The following is a 17,217-nucleotide window of genomic DNA, read 5'->3' on the forward strand; positions in this document are numbered from 1 at the left end:
ATTAGACCGCTCTTAGATCTCTGCTGTTACAGCTTGATGGTTATTGGTATTTAATGTAACTAATTTAATGCTACCCCCTATATCTCAAGTACATTGTATTACTTCTCTGTCCTATCCACATATCTCAGAATAATCAGCTCTCACTAACATTAAAATTGAAAAAGTAAAATACGTGGTCGGGCTAATCTCTCAAGCACCTTCACTGAATAAATTACTTTAAGAAATGTAGCTTGTATTTTCATAGAAGTGAGAAAAGCCAGAAACTGGGGGGATATAACTCAACCAAAACCTCACACACTTTATATAGCTCTCTCTCTGAATCCATTAACAACTTTCATGGGTGTGATGTCATAAGTATGCCTAGTATGAGAATGAGGTTTAATCGCTCTAGCAGGTTGAATTCAAATACAAATTTTAAAATAGTCTGCAACTTTACTTACATCAATTGGTGACTTTGAATATTTTAACAGTCCATTATCCAGGACAAAAAATCTCTGAAAGTGGAAAAAAAAAAAAAAAACACCTTACTTTATTCATGAGCAGATGCAATTTAAACTATGTACAATTATTTATCTGCTAGAGAAAATGATTACCCTGTAACAATTAAGAGTGTTTATGGGTTGGAAAGAATATAAATATGGTAGTGAAAAATTTTAATTCTTGTTCTATCATGGCAATGATCTTCTAAGCAAGAAAAACTAGATTCTCTGTTTCCAACAGTATGTTCTAGGTTTAACTTAAGAAACCTCAAAAATGAAGGTTTTTTTTGTTTGTTTTCCAGTCAATTCAATAATGTCTACAAGAAAGACACCATAGGCTGAAAGAGTTATGTGTTTTTCTTCATTTTCTTCCTGTTTTTCTTCCCAAATTATTATCCAAGACTCTGTAAGCCATCTGACATGGAAGGGAATGACAATGTTTTCCTGATGGGAGCCTATTAAATTGACAATATGAGGAGGGTCAGTGCTTGTATGGCAGAAAATATCTCCCGAAGATGTTTCTGGAAATGATGTCAGTTGCACAACAGATAGTACCAATATCTCACACACGTTGAGAAAACAGTGCTTTGCTGGAGACATAACTTCTTGAATAAGATGTCAAAATAACAGGGTTGTGTTTTTTGTTTTTTTTTACTAGGTATGGTCATTAATGGACTTCAGAAAAATATGGTATTAATTTCTTATTCCTCTGCCTCTCTAGGTTCCACACACCAATGACCTTTCCTCATATTCCATTTCAAAGCATACTGAACTTCAGAAAATGGTGAGCTAATCTGTAAGTTGTACACATTATATCTGATATACCACTAAAGCACATTGTGAACCATCAGAATATGACATAAAGCATTCAGTAGACAGCTGATGGTACAGCTTTGCTAGCAGGTTACTAGCACAGCACACGCTAAAAGTACTGTCTCTCGAATTCACTATGCTCTCAGCACAAAGTATTGTAACAGAAACTGCAGGATATCAAAGCAGTAGTTGAAAAAGAAAAACCTTATTAACAAGTCCACAGTTTCTAACCAGAAGTTCAGCATAAATCCCTAAATGAAATGTAAGGCAGAATGAAGGGGGATGCTGAACTGTGAAGCTCTTACTACACTAAAAATTATTTACTGGTAACTGGTATTTTCACTGGTAACTGCTCTAAAGTCAGCACGAAAACCAGATTACCAGTAGTAAACTCCTTTACAGAACTGTGAAAATTAGACTCCCCTTGTTCTCTTGTTAAGTTCCTAAAACAGACATTTGTCTAAGAAACAACATATTAACATAATGTATTTTAAAAGAGTGGAAGCAGTGAGTTATCCCATAAGTTCTTATGTATTCGATTAATTGTTTTTTGCTTGTTTGCTTTTAGTGTTTTGTTTTTAAATAAGCTCTCCTTTTATGTTCTTTCAGTGTTTAAATATAACATTAGGCAGCATGGTCTGCAATGTTGAAGCCACAAAGCTGTGTGTACAAACTAATTCTTTACACAATCTGAAGAAAAAGTCATACACTGAAATCCTGGGCATTTATTTTACAGCCCTTCTATTTCCTCTAGACAAAACATCCCAACTCACAAAATGAAGTAATAATCCTTTGACTGTTTTATGAGACCTTTACCTTGTGCCAACCTTTTAAGGGCCATTTTCTCTTTTTCAGCATGAAGCCTTCATGTTTGTCTGGCTTCTGGACATTGGTCTGGCCAATTTTCAGACCCTCTATGATTTCCCAGCTGTCAGGTTCCTGGTGAAAAAGTATGAAGACACATTGATTAATAACTGTGTGTACACATAATATAAAACGGCATTTATATGTAGCACAAATTCTCCAGTGCAAAACAAAGAGTATCTCCGCACTGTAAGAACTAAAAGGATTGGACAGATGTTACAAGTGGAGCACAGGCAAAATCTGTGTGTTAAAAATCTACCTTTACTCAGAGTATTCCTTCTCAAAAAAATAATGGGATCGTGAAATAAGATGAGATGAGATGAGGAAGAAATCTTACTGCTAACTATATGTAGTGTGCACTTTGTGGTATTCCCTGATCATAAAAATGTGTAACTTTTCTGATCTTTAAAGTACAATCTACATTGATTCTGGATGCTCTGATTTTTCCTTAAAATCTGACAAACAAGCAGAAGAGGTTGGTTTGTTGTTGCTTTGAACATAGCCTAGCTCTTGTCTTCAGTTACATTTCATGACACAGAGTTTCACAGGCTAATTGCACCTTTAGGAATCTGTAAAAGGAAATTAATCTTTCTAAAATTTTCCTGTCATTCCTTTTCACTGCATTAAGAGAAATGCATAGGGAAGCTAGCTAATTTCCCCCCTAGAGAAAAGAATATGAACTGTATTGTTTCAGACACAACCAGTTGCACGCCTTTCTGAGAGCCAATTAAAGCACATCCCTTGCACACACCACTTGTTATGCATGACGACTTGTATGACTTGAGCCTGACTTGTGATATACCATAATGAACAGATAAAGAACAATGTTTTTAAAGAGAAAAAAGAGCCATGCCTTTATTCACATTCTCTTGCTACTATTGCAATCAACAAAATTATAAGTATACTAGACAGTTTTAAATCGGCATTTTCTCAACTGCCACAACTCCCAGTGATATAATAAGTTATTGGGAGAGGAACGAGGTCATCCTGCATCAAACTTTTAAAGAAAAAAAAAGTTTTCCTCTATTTTCCACAAACCTGTCCGAAGACAAGCACTGTCAGCCTTTCCTAACTTTCCAAGTTACACAGCCTTCATAACATGAACATTACTGTTGTGGAAATACGATTTTAAAAGTAACAACAAGCTATACATTTGCAAACGTCGTTAAGGAGTTGCTAATCTGACAAGGATGAAAAGCTCTATTCCAAAGAATACATATGCAAATTTTAATAAAAATTTTTACTCAGTTTAACTTTCCCTGCATAACTGCAAACTGGAACTATCACGGTGCTTGTAAACACTGTGCTCAAGAACCATCTTTTTGATTTCACTGTGTTTTGCTTGGACATTCTATTTCCATTACTGTAGAGGGAAGCACATATGCATTATTTTTTCCCTATGAAGAAGCACTTGGCTCTTGAGGGAGGAAATTAAACTATGAGTCCCCTGGGGCAAGCAGAGGATTTCTCTCCACTACTCTGCCAACTGACTCCTCACCATATTGATTTCTCCTTTAGAAGATCAGCTGCAGGCATAAGTCTTTTATCTACTAGATAACATCAGTATTGATTACTTCTCAACCGGAAATCACACAATCTCATACAGCTATTCATTTAAACAAAAGGCCAGATACAGGGGGACAAAATGAGCCATTATTCAGTGCAATACAAATACCTGCCTTCTGCTGCACCAGTGCCACAAGCTGCTATAAAGCCACCCTGACAACCCTAACTGTGGCTCACCCCAGTCCAGGTTTGGTCTGAATGTGCCCAGTAAGAGGGACATTGTGCCATGGACCCTTCTGCTGCAAGAACAGCAAGAAGCAAGGGAAAAACAAGGTGATGGTGATGTGCTTGAAGGGCCTCCATCTGATGTTGGCTCATCCAAAGCACACCTCTACTACTTCAGGACTTCTGCAATTTAATACATATGCAAAACAGCTCGGCACAGAGCAGCAGGGCCAGGAAACACACACGTAACTTACAGGCTCAGGTTCTGCTTATGACCCAGGTTCTGGCAATGAGGAAGCCACTACCAAATATTTTTTTCTGAACTTTGTCTTTTTGTATACAAAGTTTCTTTTGTTTTTTTTTTCAAACAAAACAGAACAAAACATTTCATTTTACCCAGTGGAACAGAATGTTTCATGTGGGATTTGTTTTCCCAATACTGTTTCAGAACTTACACTTTTTTTTTCTTTCCTGCCAAGTATTCCATAACAGTATCCTCACATTTTCAGTAACAATCGTACTTTCTTATTTGAAGTATCTTAAAATGAAGTCTTGTTTATGAAGCATTAGACTTATCTGGAATCAGCTATTCCAAAATTCAGGAATTCAGCCAGGAGGACATTGACTGCAAAGCACTGCACACGAGACTGCATCTTTCAGAAACCGGTGGTGTTACCTCTACAGTTCTATCAGCAACAGATTTTTTTAAGAAACTACCCATGAGGAATACCATTAGGAGGACTGGCCTATTTTTTTTACATTAATATCATTATTGATTAACAGTGCTTTTGGACTTAGATATGATATGCTCTGCCTTTAGAGGATTGTACTGAACATTTTTCAAAGACCCTGCTAGCTCCACATTTTGACACTATAAAACTTGGTCCTGGGAGCCATTCATGGGGGGAAAAAACAACCACTACCATCCAAATCCTTAATTTTGCTAATACAACATCTACTAAGGATTACTGACTTCTCTGAGACCTCAGCTGGCAAACAGGAAGCTCCAGGACAGGCACATAATGTATTAAATAACAGGATCATAAAAACCAATATCCCAAAGCTGTTAGTCAAACTAGGTTGTAACCACAGAAGGAAACACCACCTAGACCACAGCCTGTGCTTTTGCTTACCTTGGATAGAGAGATAGGGTCAGTTTCAAGGAACTGCTTGCTTAAAGAAGGGTCTGTGCTCCCCGAAGAAGCCTTCCGCTCCAAAATATGTACACTCTAAAAAAAAAAAAAGTTATTAAAGATGACTACTTATCATTCAATGGTATTTTTTTTAAATACATACTCAGTAATGAGTGACTGATCATTATACCCTTTATAGAATATAATTCAAGGTATTATAATAAAGTATAAAACTTCCTATCAGCATCATGGCTCAAAACATATATAAAGTACTACCCATGCATAACGAAACTGCACAGTTTGTCTTCCAGGGCAACAGACGTCCCTTTCCTTCCCCTCTTTCATTTCTTATCATTGGTTCTAAAATTAACTTATCTGTTCAATCTAGAAATGACTGGGAACTAATAAAATAAAATAATAAAAAAATAATAAAAAATAAAATAAAATAAAATAATAAAATAAAATAAAATAATAATAAAATAAAAATAAAAAATAAAAAATAAAATAAAAGCCAGGAAAGGCAGGTAGTGCAGTTCTTGTCTACGGAGACTCAAAGTGCTCCCAACCAGATCAAGCACATTTTCTGTTGAGCTATGAGACACTGACCATACATATCATGCAGTGGGCACCGCCACACATTCACTTCCAAAACAAACCATTACGCATAAGTTATTACTGCCCCGAACATATTCATTATCACATCTTGGCTTTTTGCTGAAGTGAGGTGAAGTAACTCATTACTCGAGTGCTTGCAACAGATTATAGGTGATCACAAGATCAGTTACTGGGTCTGTGCTGACAGGCTTGCTGGTGAACATTTACACGGCAAAACAACCTCCAACCATTACAGATGTTTTTCTAAATAAGACTACTTCAAAATTTTGTATCTTTAAAGACTGGTATAAATGTGAAGTACATAATTTCAAAACCAGCCTTGAAAAAACATTCCTTTAAAAACAAACAAAAAATAAAAGACGTCTTCCCATTTTCCAGAAAAGTTTTATTCATATTTTGTAAAAGAAAAAGAAAAAGCATTCTTGCTACAGGTTGGGAAAAAATAACCTCATCCTGCCTGCTTGGGTTTGCATTTTGTTCTCTGGTGAAATTTTGCTATATCTCATGCTAATATTTGGTATTCTACCACAGCACATCAGTAGCACCTCTGTGGAATGATAAACAACTGTTTCGTTTCCAGCACATGTAGCACAATGACAAACTATTGCAATTACAGTTCTCTTAAAAGGGCAAGTTTTTTTCAACTCAAACAACAATTACATTTTTGTTCACAATTAAGCTTCTTTATATTCACTGAAGAAGAGATTACACAGGTACAAGTGAGAGCAGAAATAAGCAGGAAATATAAAAATACATATAAACAGAAGACTAAATGCTATTGTTTATACAGACAACTAAGTACATAAGGACCATAATCAAAGCAAATTATAATAAACATAGCTATTCACATAAATGCACATATAACACAGGCTGCATCTTGCTGCAGAGAGACTCACAGACCTTTCTTTTCTCTTTCAGTTTGCAACTGTGAATGAATAGGAAAACATGGGGACTGACCCTGCTGTCAATGAAGATTAATAAGCATCCCTGCCACTGTGCAACAATAATTGGTATTTTTTTCAGTTACTTTTAATTTAATTTTACAGTGAAGAATTAGGAAAAGCAGCAGTGTTATTGTATCTGCCACATTCCCCAGGGCCAACAAGCAAGAGCTTTGTCATCTGTGCTTTGAAGTCTTTCTGCTTTATCAAAGAAAGGCCAACTTCATTATTTAGCCTAATGTCCACTACCAGCCAGATAAGAAAAGGGTTATGTTTATTTAGCACAAGTTCCTACATTACATGTTGAAGAATTTAATATATTCATTTGAGCTGAGCACCACATGGCTACTAAGGAAAAACTATGGTAATTTTTTCTCACTGAACAGATGAAATACTACATTTCCACACACAGCATCAGATTTGAACAATATACAGCAAAATCTTAATCCATTCTTCCAAGGAAGATTAACATGCCTCTTGATTATCACAGTCAGGACGATTCCCAACTTTCTTGCCAGTTCTGTTTGGCAGGCAGGAGCCCCTCCACCTCGAGATGGAGCAATGCCCAACACAGATGTTCTGAAGGTCTTGCGTGTAGCAGCCAATGCAGTTTGTTGTTACATAAGTGCAATTTCATTTTGTAAAATATTTAGAGTGGAGCAACCCAGCAGCCCCTGGCCTGCCAGATTTCCAGTGACATTTTCAACTACATGATTCTAAGGCAAGGTTTTTGTGTGTGTGTTGTGTTATTTTTTTTTAATCAGCCCTCTGTTATTACAGTTCCACTTCAGTTGAGAAATACATTATTAGCTAACAGCACTTTAATGAATGCTGACTTTTTCAACTATTTGTCTGGAAATCAGAAAATGAACACTTTTAAAATAAAATTGCCTTCTTTACATGCCTTACTTCAAGAAGTGTTATCTCATTTTCTGTAAATATCTCCTTTCCAATTCTCTTCTGTCATAACCACCATTACATTGACACAAAATAATTCCTTTAAATTTATGACATGTCTCTAGCATAATATTAAGACATTATTTGGTGCAAAATGTTTTCCATTAATGTATGTTATATTTCTGCAAAATTACTGCTAGAAATTACACAATTATTTGACATTTTGAAAAGCAGCTATTTTTATAATGCAGGAGTTTCTTTACCTATTTAGCACCACAGAAATAAGAATTATTTCAATCTAAAAATTATTATCAACTTTTTTGGTTTTAACAAGAAAAAGTCACTAAAAGAAGCACTTAAAAAAAACTTATGGGAAGAAAGAGGCAGATCAATACAGCTTCTGGGTGTTTTTTATACGAACAGAAAACTGACTAATCCATGAATCCAGGCATATTGGCCAGCCTGGAACACTCACTCATCCCATCCCAAGAGCACAGGCAGACTATTTCATGTCTGCATTGCTCAGTTCCAGGCTTCCCTCATGCTTCAGGATTACCTGTGTGCTATTTTTGTCCCGGTAGAAAATGCCAGCAGTTCTTGGAAATTAATTCAACAAAACTATGAGTTTGACTGAAACCATTTCATAATCCCATTCCTAAATCTTAGTCCTAACTGTGACCCTTCCTTCAACTTTGAGATTATTCACAACATATGTAACAGACAAGACTGCAAATCTGCTCCAAAGTGTCCCTAGGAGCCCTACACATGGTGAACACAAATGCTGATTCTTTCCTGTGTTTATTTCATGTTGCTTCCCAAAGACGGGTGAAGGAGAAGAAAGTTGATGGACAGAATAATGATGTGATGATGTTTCATATTCTCACCTTTTCTAGAGGGCAAGAATGAAAAATGTATTTTACAGTATAAAAATATCTTTCTAGATAACTTGGCTCTACATAACTGGCTTTACATGCCAATTTTGTTTCTCAGTGAAGAGTTCAGTGACCCATCCACCTCATCCACTAGAATAAATGCTGGCATAGAGCATCTGGTCTCTATCAGGCCATAGAGGCTGAAGACTCTAATGCTTTTTAACTGAATGTGACTTCCCCTGTAGAGAAAAGACATTCAAGTGTGTTTTCAAAGGGAAGGCAAGGAAAGAAGAGCGACGTTGGGTAAGTAAAGACATGAAATCCAGTGAAGGACAAGTCCAGCACTCATGCCTCCCTTTCTGCTTTGCTTCTTAATTACTTAATGGAATTAATTATACTTAATGCAATGAATTCTCTCTTATTTGATTTACAATTTATTGATTTTCCAAAAAATAGACAATCTGGTGAGGAATTTATTGCTCTCATCAGATTCAGATTCCCTTTAGTTAAAAATATGCACAATGTGGCTATCAATTAATGAAAATGGATTGGTGGGTCACTCTCTTTGCTCACAGCACTCAGCAATCTTCAACACCCATAACCAGAGAATGCACACAGACACTAAGAAAGCAATGTAAAACATAGTTTTTCGCTGTTTGTTGTTGTTGCGTTGTTTTTTTTGTTTGTTTGTTTGTTTTAGTTTTATTTTTAATCCAAAGTACTGACTAGTGCATCTTCATCTGCTATTCACTGGAATTCTTTTTACAACCTAGCTACCCCTGCACAGACATGTGTTCTGTATTTGAATCCTGCCTCATATGAAGTGCAATGCTTAATAACTTTGTCATCTAAAAACACAGCATTCTTCACTTATCTGAAAAACAGCAGTAGTAATAGGGTAGATACAGATTTAAATGCAGTTTTTGCCATCTTTTAAATAACACTGCAATACATGCTTTCATCTGCAATATTATTTCCAAATGGAATAACCTTGAATTTGGTTTTATCTTAGGCTACATCTCAGTTTTCTCCAGCTTTCCTTCTGCTGATGTTGGAATAAAGACAGAGTCCTGAATATCACTGTAAGAGAAGGGTTAGTACAAAACAAAGTAACCATGTCTCCACCACTGTATTTCTCCTTTCTTTCTTCTAGCATGCTTTTTTTCCTTTGTATAAGACAACCACAGTCCTATTTTTATCCTCAATCTCTCCTATCGACCCTGCACCATACCTGTCTTCCAACAATCTGAGCTATCGACCAACAAACAAAGGAACTTAATACATCTTAATACTTACAACTTAATACTTACAACTTAATAGCACATGTAGTTCATCTTTTTTTCACCTTGTAACACATGCTCACCTGGTATAGAAATGTGCTTAAGAGCAGTTCAATCCTTAAACATTGTCTCTTTGTAACCTTTTTACTGAAAGACAGATATATCTAAGCAGTCGTTCTGTACCATATTAATAATATACAGGTATGTAGGTATCCACCAGGTAGAAAATAAACACTTCTTGTATTACAGAAATGTCAAGGATGCTCAGGAGCTCTCTATCAGCCCTTTCTGGAACTCCAGTTTTGCATTGCAGGCAGTATGTTACAGGCAGTATGCTTTTAGCTGCTGGAAACAAAGACTCCTTTGCTTTTAAAAGATTTTTTTGACAAAGTGAAGAGAAGTAAGCTCCGGCTCCTCTGAAGAGCGTCTTAGAGGGAAGCACTAACAGAACTGGACAAAGCAGAGAAGAGCTGTCATTGTAACTGCAATCATAGCTGGAGTGACAGTGAGCTTGGGATGACTACCAAGTTGCAGCCTAAGTCTTTAATGACAACTTTCTTCTTTCACATTTTAGATTTTGACAAGCTTATCTCAAAACAAAGCAAACAGATAAACTGACAATATCTGACTGAGAGAATTTAAATGTTTGCTAATGATAGAAAGCTATATTTTGACTATTGAAGAATCACAATTCAAAAGACTGAGATTTTTCTAAATAGTTCCAGGCTAGCAATTCTTTTTATTAATGCTAATATAGTAAAAGAAAAGGAGGGAAAATAAAATCACATGCACACGATAAAACTTCCTTGCTATGTTAATTTGTTAACTAATACAAGCATTCTAGACATGGTGAATGGCCTTCTTTAGAAAATATAAGCAGTTTTCATTCTAATAGATGGTTGCAATCAAATTTAAGTTAACACAAATCAATGGACAAAGTTGGATGCTCACCTATGTGTGTAGGTTCATAAAAGAAAGCCCTTTCTTTCTGGGGCTCTTTCACATCCTACTGTAAGCTACCCACTTAGACTCTTTCAATATCATCTAAACTTTCATATATGCAGCAGAATAATATGAGGTGTTAAAAAAAAAAAAAAAACAGGATATTTGAAATTTTTTTGATCATCTTTTTTTTATTTATTTTACCTAAAATCTTTTTCAATTTTTCAAGTTTCAATTTAACAGCTTTATTTTCAATGCCAGTATTTAGTAAAAAAGTATTTAGTAAAAACAGTAAAGCTACTTCCTGTTCTGACACCTCTCTAAGGCACACATTTATTCTGCTCAATACATTTGTATGTCTTGAACATGGATCCTCCCAGTCTTGCACAAATGTCTTGAAAACGGAAGCCTTCATATCATACCTGCCATTGCTCCCATCTTCTTTCCACTTTTGTGTCTTTGCTGTCCACTGAGGAAATGAACAAATCATGCTTCCTTTTCTTTCCAAGAAACCATAAGTCACTTCAAAAGTGTTGCACTTCCCTCCTCAGAATTCCTGTGTGTGTGTACATGCACACATCAATCCTCAGAAGCCCATTTGGGACTGAGTTAGAAAATGAGTGCATACTACAGTAATCTCAATCAGCGTTTTAAGACACTGGAATTGTATGACTTTTTAAAAAATTATTATTCATTTATTGACGTCCAAGCCAACCTTTTAATTTATGTTCTCAAGAAGAAGAAGGAAGACATTCCCATGTAGGTGGATGCATGGCAGAGGGGAAAAAATGGAACAGGAGGAAAGCAGGAGTGACCGTGTTCTAAAAATACCACTTTAAATTATCTATCTTAATTTGCATGGGTAATTGAGCTTTTATGTAAGCAACTTCCTGGGTTTTGTAACAGAAGATAGCTACATAGACCATTTCTAATTGAACTGACAGTTTAAAAAAGGGAAATCTCTCTTCATAGCAGACCTGTGAATCTCAGCGTCCCCCTTGTAGTGTCTGAAGCATTCCTAGAGCCAAGATAACTCCGACTGCCACATGCACGAGGCTCAGACAATGTGCACACAGCCCCGCAGGACAGCACTGCCTGCACACTATCGCTGTCATGGATCAGACCCATTCTGATGCTCAGCCTGCTTCCCACACTGTGCCAGTGTGCCTTCTAGACCAGCCTAGGCTGTCTCTCCTTCACTGCTCCAGCCCCTTTTATTTCTTCAGCGGCTTTAGCACAAAATCTTTCTTAGAAACGGGCATCATCTCCCTGCTGTTAATCGCCAGGATTATACTCTGGGAGATCTTGTCCACAAATCACTATAGATATTACTTAGTGCAGGAGCACTCATGATCCAAATATCTGCTGACTGGAGAGGACCCACCCAGTGCACGTGGACATGGACACACATCTTCTGGCTGCCATAAATCTGTTCTGCAAATTCTAGGCAGAAATAAAGGCACAAAGTGAGGATTTCTGGGTATGCGGTGCTGCCAATCTGTGCCAGCAGTCCTTGCCCTTGGGACGCCCAGTGCTGGAGCCGAATTTCCTCATGCTTTTACTGCACCCACCAGCATGTGTTCTGGGGGATGCTTGCCTAACCTCCAGGGTCCATTTGCACCAGTTCACTCTGAGTCTTATTTACACAAGTTCCTACTCCTGTCTCACACTCACAGTCCAAAGAGCTTCACTCTGGAAGTTCGTACTTTCTTCTGAAGATCTAATTGTAACACTCATAGACACTTACTTGTGGATTAAGTTCACTTTTAACCACTGAAATGGTAAACGAGGAATCTAGCAGGCCTGAGAGTTATGACTTCCTTTAAGACAAGTGCTATGGCATTGAACATTCAGAGATGTCCTATAGGTTCCTAAAATTACTCTATTCATCATTTCAGGCATTTTTTCAAACACTGAAATAAAAGCCACTACCTTCTGAACATAATGAACATTTTCAGACTGTATTAAATGCAAAGGATTATCAAAAAGACTTGTAGAGTAGCAGTAGTTAGCTGACTTGAAGAATAATTGCAAGTTTTTGTTACCAATTTTGCCACTTCATTCTTTGGCTCCCTCAGAAGATTTGCTTGCTCCAGTGAGTTGTTGCCATTTAAAGTATTTATTTAACACTTCCTGCTCTAATGCTGCTTCATCTGTATCATCTGAAGAGAGTTAATTAGGAAAGAGAGGGCAAAAGAGAATTACATCACTGCAACAACGGTACTTGGCATTTAGCAGCATCTTCAGTTTGAAGCTCTCAAAGAGATTAGTAATTATTATTGAAATAATTCTCACAAACTATTGAGAAGTAAAAAGGCTCATAGAAGTCTACACTTTGTTACAGTGCAAGGCTGGGAATAAAGCTCCCTGTTCTCACGTCCGTGTATTAACTACTGGACAACCATCCATCCTTGCCTTTCTTTCATGACTTTTAAAGTGACAAGAGCAAATGAAATTTCCAGGTAAACATCAAGAATTTTTTCACAGATGTCATACCAGGTTGTCAGCAGTGAGCAAGAGTATAGGTTTCTATAAGTTTCTACTCAATTAAAGAATAAAGAAGGAATATAAATGTCACAGAATCACAGAATCGTCTAGGTTGGAAGAGACCTCCAAGATCATCTAGTCCAACCTCTGTCCTAACACTAACAAGACCTCCACTAAACCATATCACTAAGGACTACATCTAAACGTCTTTTAAAGACCTCCAGGGATGGCGACTCAACCACTTCCCTGGGCAGCCCATTCCAATGCCTAACAACCCTTTCAGTAAAGAAGTTCTTCCTAATATCCAACCTAAACCTCCCCTGGCGCAACTTGAGCCCATTCCCCCTCGTCCTGTCACCAGGCACGTGGGAGAATAGACCAACCCCCACCTCTCTACAGCCTCCTTTAAGGTACCTATAGAGAGCGATGAGGTCTCCCCTGAGCCTCCTCTTCTACAGGCTAAACAACCCCAGCTCCCTCAGCCGCTCCTCGTAAGACTTGTTCTCCAGACCCCACACCAGCCTTGTCGCCCTTCTCTGGACTCTCTCGAGCACCTCCATGTCCTTCTTGTAGCGAGGGGCCCAAAACTGAACACAGTACTCGAGGTGCGGCCTCACCAGAGCCGAGTACAGGGGGACAATCACCTTCCTAGACCTGCTGGCCACGCTGCTTCTTATACAAGCCAGGATGCTGTTGGCCTTCTTGGCCACCTGAGCACACTGCTGGCTCATATTCAGCTGCCTATCAACCAGTATTCCCAGGTCCTTCTCGGCCAGGCAGCTTTCCAACCACTCATCTCCCGGCCTGTAGCACTGCTTGGGGTTGTTGCACCCCAGGTGCAGGACCCGGCACTTGGCCTTGTTGAACTTCATACAGTTGACCTCAGCCCATCGGTCCAGCCTATCCAGATCCTCCTGCAGAGCCTTCCTTCCCTCGGGCAGATCGACACATGCACCTAGCTTGGTGTCATCTGCAAACTTACTGAGGGTGCACTCGATCCCCTCGTCCAGGTCATCGATAAAGATATTAAAGAGGACCGGCCCCAGCACTGAGCCCTGGGGGACTCCACTAGTAACCGGCCTCCAACTGGATTTGACTCCATTCACCACAACTCTTTGGGCCCGGCCATCCAGCCAGTTTTTAACCCAACGAAGCGTACGCCAGTCCAAGCCGCGAGCAGCCAGTTTCTTGAGGAGAATGTTGTGGGAAACAGTGTCAAAAGCCTTACTGAAGTCAAGGTAGACCACATCCACAGCCTTTCCCTCATCCACCAGGCGCGTCACTTGGTCATAGAAGGAGATCAGGTTCATCAAGCAGGACCTACCTTTCATAAACCCATGCTGACTGGGGCTGATCGCCTGGTTGCCCTTCAAGGGCCTCGTGACGACATTCAAGATAATCTGCTCCATGAGCTTCCCTGGCACTGAGGTCAAACTAACAGGCCTATAGTTCCCCGGGTCTACCCTCCGGCCCTTCTTGTAGATGGCGTCACATTTGCTAGCCACCAGTCGACTGGGACCTCTCCTGATAGCCAGGACTGCCAATAAATGATGGAAAGCGGCTTGGCCAGCTCCTCCGCCAGTTCTCTCAGTACCCTCGGGTGGATCCCATCCGGCCCCATCGACTTGCGTACATCCAAGTGCTGTAGCAGGTCACCAACCATTTCCTCGTGGATAGCAAGGGCCACATCCTGCTCCCCATCCCCTTCCACCAGCTCAGGGTACCAGGTATCCAGAGAACAACTGGTCTTGCCGCTAAAGACTGAGGCAAAGAAGGCATTGAGTACCTCAGCCTTTTCCTCATCTTTTGTAACTAAGTTTCCCCCAGCATCCAGTAAAGGATGGAGATTCTCCTTAGTCCTCCTTTTTGTGTTGATGTATTTGTAAAAACTTTTTTTGTTATCTTTAACGGCAGTAGCCAGATTGAGCTCCAGATGAGCTTTGGCCTTTCTAAATGTCCTCAGACTTCCACATGGAATATATTATGTTATATTGTGTTGCAGCCTTATATGAGCAACATTTTCTGAGGCACACTGAACAGATAGGCAGGCACAGTAAAAAGGCCCATCAACTATATTCTCACTGTTTATGAGGCAGAAATCTATAACAGAGCCTCAAAACTGTCCTTGATAATGTGCCTGTGATCATAACTGGTCATAAAGAGAAAGTTGAGTTTGAAGTAACTCATCAACATACTGAAGACAAAAAAATAAATTACACAAGTATGAACACTCCTTTCACCAACTTTCCTGTCCTTCCACCAACTCTAGTGTCCAATTACTTCAAGTGTCCCAGAAAAAGTACCAAAAATGCTAAATGAAACAGGACAATGAAAAGAGAGAGACTTTTTCAAATGACAAGTTTCCAGCAACCAAGATGGACCTGTGTACATGATATGCCTCACCCTGCCACTCTAGCCTACCAAGAAAAATTGCTAGTAGCTGAAATCTCCATTAAAAATAAATATACTTAAAAGAAACTTTTATATATATATATATATATATATATATATATATATATATATATATATATATAAATCACATACCAGTAACTCACAGAATCTGTTTCGGATAGGTGATTCATAAGTATCATCTTGATTACAGTGGCCTTCAGCTAAATTAAATGATACAAGAACCATTGCAACCTTCTGTCACAACAGCTCTTTATCCAATTGTACATCTACAACTGGCAAGTTGTCTCTTCTTCCACACCTACATCAAGGGGCTACAAAAAGAAATGCTTCAGCATTTTAACTTTAATTTCCATATTCCGGCTCCCTCCTCCTTTCTCCTTAGTGGAACATTCAGGAGCCGGTTAAGTACATGAGAGCATCAGCTAGACTGCAGCTCAGTGAAACTAGTTCTGGGTTTCTACTAAACTTCCCTTCCATGAAAACTATATCTAGATATAATAGAAACCTTCCCTCCAAAACCTTGATGGCATTTTTCTTTCCCAAGAGACTTCCCTTCATAACTTTCCTTTTACTCTTCTCAACATTAGCCAAACAGAGGAAGCTGGAATTGACATAGAACCTATGGTACTCTGCTTTTATGCACATCTCTTCTCATTATGTTTTGTCATTAGTTGATGAAATAGACAACAAGTCACCTCTGTATTTCTTTTAAACCTTCTAATCTATGTTTGTCCCATCTAATCAGCATTTTATGTTAGCAACTGACTTTTATTACGTGCTTAACATAGTGCCTAGCAGTGAGATGCCTGGATTTATACTGTATTCCTATATCCAAGTAACAATTATTAGTCCTTTTTTTCCCCACATACTATACATTTCACCTCCAGATTCGCCTATTGCAATAACTTTTTTATGGTCTTCCAGTTACTCTATAAACTAAGGTTTGGTTAAGGGTGCTGCAGAAAAACGACTCTATCCTTCCATCATCGTTAAAGCCCTTATTCCTATAAAATGGGGATATTTGCCTTAGGAGAAACTGCTTTCAGGAGACTACTTTGTCAACTAAAATACAGTGGCTACAAAAAGCTAACATTTCCCAGCACAAACCTCCAGGCAAGATCAGAGTCTTGACTTTGGAATCGCGCTCTCTTCCTTCATTTCAAAGCCAGGTTAACATCTCCAGTCCAAACTCAGCCCTTTCTCCATCCTTTGAGTACACCCTCTTCTCCTATTAGTCATTATTACTCTTATAGAAAGATAAAAAAAATTACATTAAAATCTAAAAAGCAGACGATTGCTGCTCTAGGAAATCTATTCTCTTTTTCCTTCAAAGACCCTTCTATCTTTCAGTCTTCACATATGGCTGAAAGACAATGTTCATTTGTTATATGAAAGCACTGCCAGCAGAAAGGTGACCATACAAGACTAAATGTAATAGGACTAAAAGCTATTCTAATTTTGTGTTTGCTGTGTGGAAAAAGAAACACGGTTTTGTTGAAACAGCAATCTGACAGAGAGAAACAGAAAGATAAAGAGATAATAGATAATCGTGTCTCCTCCCTAAAGGACCAAAAAGAAAACTGAGACATTAGAAGAGAAATCCTCACATGCAAAATAGCAGACACTGCTAAATCTACTTTACATCATGTATTAGCTAACCTTTACAAGTGGTCAGAAAAGCCAAACTCTTGTCTTTGTTCACAATTTCATTATTATTACTCTCCTCCTGTATTACTCCCTCTTTGTTCTGT

General features: G+C 38.4%; 1 protein-coding gene across 9 annotated transcripts in view; it reads right to left on the minus strand.

Moving 5' to 3' along the window:
- The window catches only part of OSBPL6 (oxysterol binding protein like 6), a 106,071-nt gene that overhangs the window by 35,883 nt on the left and 52,971 nt on the right, over positions 1–17,217 (minus strand). For all 9 annotated transcript variants that reach the window (XM_040561924.1, XM_040561922.1, XM_040561927.1 and 6 more), the window contains exons 3-5: positions 5,021–5,116; positions 2,109–2,231; positions 441–494 (exon numbers count right to left, since the gene is read on the minus strand). In XM_040561924.1, the coding sequence (XP_040417858.1) occupies positions 441–494; positions 2,109–2,231; positions 5,021–5,116 (273 nt within the window). The remainder of the gene's footprint in view (positions 1–440; positions 495–2,108; positions 2,232–5,020; positions 5,117–17,217) is intronic.

The sequence above is a fragment of the Cygnus olor genome, chromosome 6, assembly GCF_009769625.2.
Source record: "Cygnus olor isolate bCygOlo1 chromosome 6, bCygOlo1.pri.v2, whole genome shotgun sequence".
NCBI lineage: Eukaryota > Metazoa > Chordata > Aves > Anseriformes > Anatidae > Cygnus > Cygnus olor.